The 12356-nt window shown below is 45.0% G+C and overlaps 2 protein-coding genes across 3 annotated transcripts in view; one reads left to right on the top strand and one right to left on the bottom strand.

Annotated features, from left to right (window-relative positions):
* Positions 1-12356, bottom strand: part of LOC126568604 (elongin-C) — a 589072-nt gene that overhangs the window by 285698 nt on the left and 291018 nt on the right. The window lies entirely within an intron of this gene.
* The window catches only part of LOC126567713 (fat-like cadherin-related tumor suppressor homolog), a 126182-nt gene that overhangs the window by 34628 nt on the left and 79198 nt on the right, over positions 1-12356 (top strand). The window contains 2 exon segments of the mRNA XM_050223972.1: positions 1046-1985; positions 5958-8559. Of these exon segments, the coding sequence (XP_050079929.1) occupies positions 1089-1985; positions 5958-8559 (3499 nt within the window). The 5' untranslated portion in view covers positions 1046-1088.

The raw sequence follows: 12356 nt of genomic DNA, 5'->3' as shown, positions 1-12356 counted from the left end.
AGGAAAAACAAATAGGTGCTTCTAGCATGGCTTCGCCTGAGAGTAATTTCAATTGCACTTTTCCTCAGAAACGATTAAGGACTTCTCTTTTTCGTGGAAACATTTGCCCCTGGAAACGTGGTTGCATACAACATGACCGTGTGGTACATGAAAAGGAATGTTAATTATTCCTCTGGCGAAGGCTTGCGTTGATGTGCTGTCGAACTTTAACGAGGAAACGTTGTTTAAAAATGGATCCTTCCAATTATTTATTTATTAGTGCAATTATTGTTAAAAGTGGCCCCTCCCAGAAACACCCATTTTATAATATGCATCTTCCTTCGAGAAGTTAAACGACGTTTCAGTGACCACACGAAAAAAGCAGGACATTAAACTTCACAACTTGAGTGCGGCAAATGTGTCCTCGATGTGTGATTTTTGTGTCGTAATCGTTTAGTGAGTCGTACGCTCCGCACTCGTAAACGTGTACTTACGACCGTGCCAGCGGTTCCGGTCGTTTCAGTTCTCTAGGGAGACCCCCGGGGGGTGATTGTTATACTTGCTGCTAAACCACGCTGCACAATAAACACTCCACATGTGTTGGAAAGGAAGCAAAACAAATGCTCTCCTCATCTGTGATGGGTGATAAGATTTCATTCATCAATTTTACTCAATCAATGTGTTTCTCTCGGTCACGCGTAGGACGCGACCGCTCGGAAAAGCGTAATAAAGTGGTCGTCGCCAACGATGCCACCTACCGCCGCTGCCGAATGTCCTCCAGATGTAGAAACTCTGTCACAACTTCAACGTTTGGTCGATGTATGTTTCGTTCGTGACGTTGTTGGCGGACGGACGCGTTGTCCGTCCGCCAACAACGATGTGATGTGATCTACCGATCAAATCATGTCCTTTATCCGGCTCGGAACTCTCCCGGGACATCACGTCCCAAGACATTGCAGTAGCTAATGGGATTTGGGAGTTAGCTTTTTTTTTCTTGCTGTGGAGTGCTGGCGCGATTTTGTTTGTGACGCTTCTTTAATAATGCTTTCTTTTCCTCTCCTTTCAGATGCTCTGCTGACGTTCGAAGATGAGTTAACGGCAAGCTGAAGATGGTACCGGGTGTGGGCGGAGTGCCACGAGCGCGGTTACTTGCACTTCTCCTCCTAGCGCTGGTGGAAGTGATAGCGCGCGCTCTAGGCGACCCCGCTCCCTACATCGGCAGCAGCAGCAGTGGTGTTGTTGGTGCCGCTAGCACTAGCAATGACGTTACGAGCGTGCCACCGGAGCTGGCCCGCCACGAGCGTTCAACATCGCCCCGGACACCTCCGTACAGCTTTCACTTTGCCCACGCGGTGTACAATGTGTCGATACCGGAGAACAGCGTCATCAAAACGTACGCCGTACAGCCGCCGAACGAACCGCGCATGGGCCTGCACGTGACGCCCGATCTGGAGGTGCGGTACAAGATAGTTTCCGGCGATAAGGACCGATTTTTTAAGGCGGAAGAGCGGCTTGTGGGCGATTTTGTCTTTCTGGCGATTCGGCTGCGCACGAACAATATCGTGCTGAATCGGGAGAAGGGTGATAGCTATCGGTTGGAGGTGAAGGCGACGGGCACACGGCGTGAGGGTAAGAGCCGCACGACGCTCGAAGCGGACACGCTCATCGATGTGCGGGTGCTGGATGCGAACGATCTGAGTCCGCTGTTCTATCCGACCGAGTATGCGGTAGCGATTACGGAGGACACACCACTGCACAAGAGTATCCTGCACGTGGTGGCGGAGGATGCGGATCTTGGGCTGAATGGGGAGATCTACTACAGTATCCTGGATGAGACGGAACAGTTTGCGGTGCATCCGACGACTGGTGTGATTACGCTAACGCGCCCGCTCAGGTTTACCGAGCGGGCACTGCACGAGCTGACGGTGGTTGCGAACGATCGAGGCATTGGATCGACGAGCCGGAATCAAGCAAGCAAAGCGCGCGTCAAGATTAAGGTTCTACAGGTAAGCTTAAGTAGATTTCTGACGTTTATTGCGCCTTCTACTCAAATGTTCTACTCAACGGAGATGAGTTACCGATCGATCTCCGTAGTACAGCATTCTACAATTTTGCGTTTTGACCTTGGATGAGGCCTCTTTTTCTTAGCCTTATGACCTTGTAGGTCACGCCGGTCATCTGCTAGCCACGTTCTTAAAATAGCCAGTCCTAACCACGGAGGCACGGTCCGGGAGTGAATCGCCGGTTCTGCCGTGTGAAGACCGAATTCGCTGTCTCCTCTAGCTACGGACTGCCCCAATGTATTAAGATGCTCTACATCCACGCACATAGTTAATTTTGTGGCTTAATTTGAGTTCTCTTGCAATTTAAAACTTAGGTCAATCTGATTTTTTAAAAATTAGGCGCGAAAGATGATTGACTCTTAGGTTTTTATGAAATGTATTTATCATGCACTCCGTAGCTTGATTATTTTATTTCTTTTTCTTCCTAAAAAAACAATTTACCTTCCAATTTCAAAACATTATTGCATCACCAATTGCCATCCGGTCGGTGCGTGTAAATAAATTCGAGTCCAATTATTTATTGCCCCTGTGGGAATACTAAATTAGGATCAAACCGTTTTTACCGGTCGCCACATTTTGCGCAACCAGTTATCTCCAGTTTGCCAACCAGCTATGGCAAACCAGCTGTGAAGCATTTAATTTGGAGCTTACTGTTACTTTTTTTAAATTTATTTATTGATGCTACAGTAAAAAAAGCCGTTTTTGTCACCCCTAAGGAGTTACCTAAAAGCTCTTACGGAATGTTTTTGCGATAAACCATTGCTGTGTGTGCACGGATCAATAAAATGATGGAAAATATTGCATATCATGTACCCTCTGCCCATGGAGAATTGGAGAATTCTGTGTAGTGTGGTGTGGTGTGGGATGAAATATTGCCTGCTGGGGTTGACGATATTTTACGTTGGATTTGCATATGCAGGGTTTTTTGACTAAGTTAGACGCAATTGTCGTTAACGTTTTACAGTTTGTAGAAGAATTATTTTCATTCTTAGAATTGAGAATAAAGAAAATAATGAGTTTAATACTCAATCAAATGTAGAATCTATTTTATTTTATATGAGATTAGGTTCTAATCTGCTTCAAGATTGATTTAACTATTTTAACCAACAATTTTTGCAACTCTTTTGGGAGGTGTTTTTATAAAACACGATTTTTTATTTATTTGCTGTAATGCAAATTGCCTGCATTTTGGCTTATACACTTAGCTTTTCTTAGTGATATTTTGATGCATTCCAATACGATTTTTCTGTTGGAGTTGTTTTGCTATCACAATCATGCTTACAAGAGGCTGAATGTCAAAATATGGGACATCACAAATTGTGTCCTACAAAATTTATTTTTGTAAATTTTATTCATCGCTTAAAGAACGCATTTAATAAATGTCAAACTATTTATCCTATTCTTATGAAACAAATATGAAATATGTGTGCCACTTTAAAGCGGAACGATTCCGTTGGTTCTGTTTTCCATCACCGCAAAATAGCTCACACATTAAAGTGATTCGTTTTTGCGTGTGCTTGCTCCTTTCAATTTGTGGTATTTGGACGAAACCTTCAAGAACTCATCCGCACGATTACGGTGTATGCCAGGGCAATGCATTACTCAAAAACGAAAAGAAGAAAAATCATTTCCCTTCCAAAAAGGGCTTCATAAAATGGGTCATGCCAATATCTCATCTCAGAGCTACACGGACGCTACCACACTGCTGGACAGCCGAGGACGACGTTTTCAGCAAAGGAAACATCCAAGCGAACGAAATACTTTCGGTGTCTCTGTGTTTTTCTCCGTGCAATGCAATGCTCGGAAGATGAAAGGAATTTCAATATTAATGTTCCCCACGCTTGAGCATCGTTTTGCTGGCGAGGGTCTGTAAGAGCTGACCTTTTGCGGAGTTTAGGGTTGTGGGTCGGTGTCTGTCGTTGTGTCGATCCGTACGTTTGCTCCATTACTGTCGACCAGTCGACGGTCGATCGATCGACCCAGGGAGAAGCTGTCCGGATGGTGGGCTCGCTGGCATAAACTATCCGGACGCCCAGTCCTTGGGTGCACGCTAGTTCAGTGCTCACAGTGATGTTTTGTCATTTATCGTCCATTACCATTTGCCAGTTCTGCTGTCGCAGTAGTTGGTGAAACACTGTCCAGCCCCGTACGGTGTTTGTGATGCTAAATGTTTCGAAATGCATTTTGCTTTCTGTCATCGTGGTGTGAAGCACAATGTGGAATGGACGCTTCATAACGCCCAGCGTGGAACGTCTTTCTCGCTGCAATAATTAAAGAAATACTTGCCGAAAGTGGACTTCGACATTCCGCTGGTGGAATGTGCAGTAATTATGATCGCATAAAAATATGCTCCAAAAATCTGCACCCAACTTCGCTCGTAGTGTGCAGTCAAAGCGCAAACTGATGTCCAAAAATGTCCACAGCACTGGCAAAACAAATTAAGCCACAAAATGGGGAGGAAAAAAAGCGAACGACTGTCCAAAAATGTTTGAACAGTCCGGGAGGGGTTTAAGGCAAAAAGAGAGAACCTTTTTTCTTCTTTTATTTCGATCATATCGCCAAACGGTTTTGCAAACCCGCGTATGTATCACACAGTTTCATCTGTGCCACAACCGAACCGAATACCGCAACGACGGAACCACCATTGTTCGCTCTCGTCTAACCTCCCGGGCTGTACAGTAACCAACAAAAATGTCCCATTGTGATAAACGGTCACCAGCAGCAGGAACAGCAGCAGTACTAGAATTGGTAGTAATGTGCACCAACCCATCTCTTCCTCACCTTCCACACCTAGTTTGTGTGTGGGAAGATAAAATAAGAATAGTTTTTCGGCCATGTTAAAATCTCGCTGTATCGACCGTGTCGGTCATCATTGCAGTTTAGCTATTATACGGGTTAGTATAGCTCAGCCGACCGTTTCTCGATTGGAAGAGATCAAGGTATGGGGTCCAGATTTTTCTACCGAGTTTTATTTGAATTTTACATTTTGTGACCACTGCCTGCCACAGCATCGACGGCAGCGCGCTCCCACAGGAGAATAAGAAGAGGTTAGAATAAGGTTTTTTTTTTTGCTAGGTGTTCTTCTCGCTGGGTCTTTGCAAATATCGAGTTTGATGTGGTTTGAACCGTACGTAACCGTACCAGCCTCTAGGTACATACGGGTCCCGGAGAATGTCAGTAACAGTTCTCCCCGGAGGTTGCTAGATTTGCTTCATTTTTTTGGGAAGGCTCGAGATTCGCCGAATTCACTGGCCCGGTTGGGTGTTTGGAGCTGGCGAATGGAAGCGAAGCATTTGCATTTGCAAAGGAAAAATTGCATAATAAATTGATTTTTATGGCCTACGGTTGACTAGCTTTGATGGTGAGCGTAGAATATTGTACCCTTCCTTTCGTGGGGGAAAAATGCGCTCTTTTAAGGTCTATATGATTCTTTTCTGTTTTGGTTTTAGAGAGGAAGTTGCTGCTGTTGTTTGTTTTTTGTTGATGAGAAATAAACGATTCGATGGGAACTGCAGCTGCCGCACATGGGAGAATATGCATCACACTGCTCCAAGCACCTATATGACGCACTTTTCCTGTTTTCCACGTGCTCCATTAAGTGAATCTAAATCTGTGTTACGGTGTTTGGTATGATTGAAGCAGTGGAAATAAAAATCATAACTGCTCCGTAGTAAGCGATCGTAAAAATGCTTTATAGCCATTCTCCGACTTCCCTTTAGATAATCAACCCATTCCATAACGCTCTTAATGGCTTTTACATCCTTTCTATCCGGGAGTTTCTGTTTTTATTCCTAGGATCGTACGGATTTAATCAAATTTTTACTCACATTTCCTGCAGGAAGTTACTCTAGAATGTTCTTCTATATTAAAACAACTTCCTTCGCTTTCATTTTTTGCCTCCGTTCTATTCCGCAGGTGAACCTGTTCGCGCCGGATATTTACGTACAAGCGTTGCCGGATATACTGGAGAACTCCAACACAAACATCTTCGGTATCGTGCGGGTAACGGACAAGGATAAGGGTGTGCATGGACAGATCAAGAGCCTCGACATCGTTGACGGCGATCCGGACGGACACTTCCGCATCAAGCCAACGGACCGTCCGGGAGAGTATGTGATCGAGGTACACCGGCTGCTGGATCGTGAAACGGCACCGGCAGGTTATAACCTAACGCTTCGTGCTGTCGATCGTGGTGTACCACCGAAACAGAGCTACATCGTAACACCGGTCCGGTTGGCTGATATCAACGATAATGCGCCTGTGTTTAATAGGGAAATATACGAAGTGTCTGTACCGGAGACGTCACCCCCGAATACGCCCGTCATACGACTGAAGGTGACCGATCGAGACGAGGGCAAGAACGCAAAGGTGTACTTGGAAATTGTAGGCGGTAATGAGGGTGGTGAGTTTCGGGTGAACCCGGAAACTGGTATGCTGTACACGGCAGTACCATTGGATGCGGAGTTGAAGGCGTTCTACACGCTAACCGTGTCGGCAATTGATCAGGGAAATCCTGGCACGCGGAAACAATCATCAGCGAAGGTGAAGATCAATGTACAGGACACGAACGATAATGATCCCATCTTCGAAACCGCAAACCTGACGATCTATGTGGATGAAAACGAACCTGCAGGGACGTCAGTCACGAAAGTGACCGCGAGAGATAAAGACCTCGGGGAGAATGCGTACATTTCGTACAGTATAGCGAATCTGAATGATGTCCCATTTGATATCGATCACTTCTCCGGTACGGTACGGACATCCAAGCTGCTCGATTATGAGAGTATGCGTAGAGAGTACGTGCTACGGGTAAGAGCGTCCGATTGGGGACTTCCCTACCGACGGCAGACCGAGATGCAGCTTGTGATCAAGCTGCGAGACGTGAACGACAATAGACCACAGTTTGAGCGAATCGACTGTCTTGGAAGGATACCACGGTACACACCGATCGGGACGGAGATCTTCACGCTCTCGGCACTCGACTTCGACTATGGAAGTGTGGTAACGTACCGGTTACTGTCAGGGTTTGAAGATGGTTGTTTTAACCTGGACTCAGTCACAGGCATCATTTCGGTTGGGTGCGATCTGAACGATGTGGGTATGGAGCAGCGAGAACTGAACGTTACTGCAACGGACGGGACTCACTTTGCCGACACTGCCCGCATTCAGATTAGTTTGGTGCGAAACCGGAGGAACCTTGGTGCGAATCTGAAAGCCGAAGATGGTGCTACGTTTGAGTGTCGTGAAACGGGCGTTGCACAACGGTTGACGGAGATTATGGCCGCGGCAGAACGCAACAATATGCCCGGTCGGGAAGCAGGTGTAAGTGGTGCTGCTGATGATTTTGCCATGATGCCTAGCAGGTATGGGGAGAATGTGCACGCACCCGAGTTTGTCGATTTGCCGCTTGAGGTGAAGATAAATGAGTCGGTTCCGCTCGGTACAACGATCACCTGGATTAAGGCTCGTGATCGAGATCTTGGCTACAACGGCAAACTGGTGTTCGGTATCTCTGGTGGAGATGATGACTCCGTGTTCCGACTAGATCCGGATAATGGTGAGTTGAAGATCATTGGTTATCTGGATCGCGAACGACAGGATGAGTATCTGCTCAACATCACAGTGTACGATCTAGGAAAACCACAGAAATCCATATCCAAAATACTGCCCATCACAATCCTAGACGAAAACGACAATGTACCAAGGTTCGAGAAGTCACTGGCAAGCTTCCGCGTCACCGAGAACGCAATCAATGGGACGATCATCTTTCGCGTCAATGCAACCGATGCCGATCTTGGCCAGAATGCGAAAATAACGTACAGTCTCGTGACGGACACGAAAGACTTTCGGGTGGATCCAGAAACGGGCGTACTAACCGTGGTGGCACCACTCGATCGTGAACGGCAGGAGGTGTACGAGTTGAAGATACGCGCTACTGATGGTGGTGGTGATCAGAACACCCCCGCCCTCTACTCAGACGCACTCGTACGCGTTACCGTAGACGACATCAATGATAATGCGCCGGAGTTCTCGGTGCAGGATCTTACCGTGCGCATCCGGGAAGACGTTCCACGTGGAACGCTGGTGACCGTAGTGTCCGCGATCGATCTCGACAGCGGTACGAGCAGTGAGATAGTGTACAGTTTTGGTGAAAATGGTGACGGTGAGGGTTCGTTCCGGATTGACAAGCAGTCCGGTACGATACGGACGGCACGGATGCTTGACTTCGAAGAGCGGCAGGTGCATAGTTTGATCGTGAAAGCGATCGATCGCGGTACGCCATCGTTGTCGTCGGAAACGTCCGTGATAGTGGAGGTGATTGATGTGAACGAAAATCGGTTTGCGCCACAGTTTGAAGATTATGTGCTTACGGGTGCAATTGCCGAGAACAAACCGTCCGGTGCGCATGTGATGCAGGTGGTGGCGAAGGATGCCGATCTCCCTGGACCGGATTCACGCGTTACGTACTCGATCAAGGGTGGTGATGGGCTCGGTATCTTTACGATCGATAATGAAGGTAAGTGGATCATTGGATTTTTTTTTGGATAAAATGTTTTATTAGAGTGTTTAATGGCGGTTCACTTATTCTAAGTCATTAATCATTAATTTTATTAAGTCATTAATAATGGATCCATCAATTTCGATCGGATCTTTCCAACGACGAAAAGCCTTGAATTTAGCCCCGAAATGTAAGCACTGTGGACTTGTCTCATGCATTTCGATCGAATGCTGTGCTGTTCCTTCTTTCCATTTCTTGGCCTGGATGCTGGGGGACTCGAAATTAAACAGAAATCCATCATTCTGTTCTATAACGCTGCAAATCTGTGTACGCTTCATTTCACTTCTTAGCAGACTAAACCGTCTCTTTCAAGCGACCATGTTCTACTATGCCTGTGTGTTGGATTTTATCTTTGATTTTCCTCACATTTCCATACCGTCGCCTGTACCAGCTCATGGAAATGGAAACTTTTTCCCCGACGGCAACGCCTGGTATTTCCCACTCCCCTCCGCTCAGCAGGCAGTGGTAAAAGTTCGTCTGGAAAAGCTGCCAAGAATCATCCGTCCCCGAGAGCACAAAACGTGTGGTGATGTCTTAATACTATTTTCCCACGGGGACCTGTTTTTATTCGTTCGGTCTGTGAATGCTAGGGTGGTGGTAAATTAATTTTCACCCGAAAATCAAGGCAAAAGTTTCGTTTTTCTTCCTTAGTGGTGTTTTTTTACTTTTATTCATCGCTGAGCAAAAGCGGGCTGCAGCTGGCAAATAATTAAAACAATCCTTACGCTGATTCTAGCCACAGTGAGGGTTGAAAAAGAGATTTTTACTACTACTGCTACAACTACTTCTACTACTGTTATCTGTCCCACGGACGCTTCAGAACCAAAGCATGCGATAGAGATAGTTTCTTATTCTTTAAACGTTCTAGCTTTTCCATCGAGAAATGAAATCTTAGACAGAGTGGTGTCATTAAGTTCTGTTCTCGGATGCTTTATTTTTTGGCTTCATTTTCTTGCTGAAATTCTCAACCATCTATTTCAGGATCGAGAAAAGAAGAATTTGCATTTTTTATTCATAATTCATGGACGATGTTTTATCGCTATCGCTCGGTATCGTTATTTATATCGGCCAAAAATACGAAAGAAGAACCTGGAAAGAGCTAAGAAAAGCATCACAAGCAAAAATTTACTGAAAGTTTTTGCTTGGTACTTTCCTTTTTTTCGATAACGTCGAATAAAGTTTGTTCTGATGGCATTTAGCAGCCATTTTGGAGCCAATTCATTCGCTCATTATTGTGTTTGCATTTGATGTTCGTGTTGCATGAATTAATTAACTTTCCACCATACTGAAGGAGGGGTAAGAACATACATCAAACGTTAAGGTTCATTGAAGGGCAGAGCAAGAGCAATGACTCGGCGCGAGAGAGGAATCAACGCTACAAGAACCCTTTGCCTCGAACACGCTCACATATACCTTTGACTAGGTTGGTTCGCATGAAAACTTCTTCTGAAGCGATTTTCTTCAAATTGAATTGTTCCTTTAATCGAGTTTGTCGCCGGTAAAAGGGTTAGTTGCCGTGCTGCTACTGCTGCTAGTTGACAGACATTAGAGCCATTTAGCATCTTGAGCTTTTGTAAAGGTATATGTTGTCAGTGGTTTGTGTGTTTTTGGTAAGCAATGCTATCCACATCCGTGCTGCTATATAGATCGTGCACAAAGTAATCTGTTCCGAGAGACAGACAGAAATAAAATGGAGAAAGTTTGCGGCAACCATCCACGAAGGAGTTGACAAAATGGGGTGTGAAAGTTTTCGTGATTTAATTTTCCACTTTGAGGGATCAAATTAAGCTGAAATTAGTTTCACTTTAGTTGGAAAATTCTATGCGATGGCAAGCTTCGTTTTGTCCTGGAAAGCTATAAATCTATTTACTTGGCTATTCATAGCAAGTCTCTTTAGTGCTTGTTGGTGAGAAGTTTTTAAAAACAGGAATGTAGAGTTTGTCGAAAAATAAAGCTTATTAGCAACACAAGAATCTAATCTTTGCTTTCCACACATCGGGATATAAATCTTCACTTCGAGCTACCCCACTGCATCGTTACTGTTATGATCACAGATAACTGATCATAATAATGTTTTGTTCAATGTTCCCTGGACATCAACTACATCACCGCCCAAATTTCAATATCCCAAGCTGTTGTGTAGCTATATTTCCCACTCGTCCGTACAGTACATAAATTAATCCCATCGGACCATGTTGTCTTGGTTTTGGCCACTCACCGGACACACCGAACCCTGGGTCAGGGGTGATAAATCAATGCCGGTCGTTTGGTCGTACGCGAACCGTGTGCCCCACTCTGGTCCGCTCTTGCACGGGCTAGATGTCAGCAGAGAAGCATCTCATTTCCATACCACCCTCTGGGTTTCTTCACATCTCGAACCCTTCTTCCAAGTAGTACCAATGTTCCAATGTGCTAAACCTGCCAGACTTCATCAAAATAGTCATTCCGTTGGGCAGTTTTGATGGCGACTTAACCGTGTCTCATCCAGCGGAATGGATTACAGCAACTAGTAAATGATTGTTTTGCTTGTTTCCGGTGAAATTTATTGCCTGGACTGGTTCTACAGTGGAGTGTGGCCAAATGGCCGATCGTTTGTGTGTGTGTGTGGTCAGTAGAATGAACGTCTCGATAACGCTTTGGGAAACCACATCCCACGCCCGAGGTTTTGTGGGGGTCTCCATCAATTCCAGTGTTGGCTCATAATTGCTATTGACATTAATTATTGTTCATAATTTACGACGCTAGGAGGATATGTGTATAAAAGTCGACAGGCTTGGCGTTTGCCCGTCAGAGTTTGTGTGTCGGTCGTGTTTGGTTGGGAGAGCGAATAGGTGGAACTACATTTATGAGCAATATTTCGTCTGATTGTGAGTGATTAACAGCAGTCAGGCAATATCGCTTCTATCTATGGCCGATGTACCGATGGAGGGCACTTTTCTCTCACTTTCGGTCACTTAAGATTAATCAGCATAGGAGCCTGGTGCTGATTTGGGAGGGTTCGGCTGTTTATTAACACTTCATGGGTGCTTGAAATGATTGATCTCATCAGTGTGATGGAAGATTTTGCCCTTTGCTTTGTTGAATTTGAGATTTACTTGCTATCTTCATCAACATTCGATAGTCAGTCTAAACAGTTTTCCTCTCTACTCTTAATCAACTCATGGAACTACCGCCCACCACTCACGTGGATGATATTACAATTAATGTATTTCGTAAACAAAAAATTTCGTCTCTTATCAATTAAAAGCTTAGTTTAAAAGCCTAGAAAAATAAATTTAATAGCTCCCGGTGTCTGCAAAAAACTTTAAACATAACCTCAAGCCTAACAATGTCATCGCGAAATCTCCTTTGTTTTCGCTAGGAAAGTTCTTATCGAGTTTGACCATTTTCTGTCAAAAATTACCCTCAAATGGCTGGCGGCCGTTCAACAGAATGCGCGAGTGCCAGATTGTTCATCAGCAGTTTGCATATCTAATCTTGCGGAAAGTTAATACGTTCGACGTTCGGCAGCTATCGTAACGATTCGGTTTCGTTTCAGTTTTTAAAACCGTTTTTTTTTTTGTTCGCCAGAAATTTTTCTTACCAGCGACAGATGGTAGTGTTGCCTTGAGAGCAACAGACTATGCATTAAATATTACAGCTATTTCGCTGTATCATTTACGGCCAGATACTTACCGGATACCGTTTTCGATTAACTAGAGCCGGTGAAAGATATTTAGTAACATGGAGAGTCCTTTGTCCTTTGAAAGCAAGTT

This window comes from Anopheles maculipalpis, chromosome 2RL (assembly GCF_943734695.1).
Source record: "Anopheles maculipalpis chromosome 2RL, idAnoMacuDA_375_x, whole genome shotgun sequence".
Classification (NCBI taxonomy): domain Eukaryota; kingdom Metazoa; phylum Arthropoda; class Insecta; order Diptera; family Culicidae; genus Anopheles; species Anopheles maculipalpis.
Note: the sequence above shows the minus strand (reverse complement) of the source record. Positions and strands in the feature narration are given on the sequence as shown.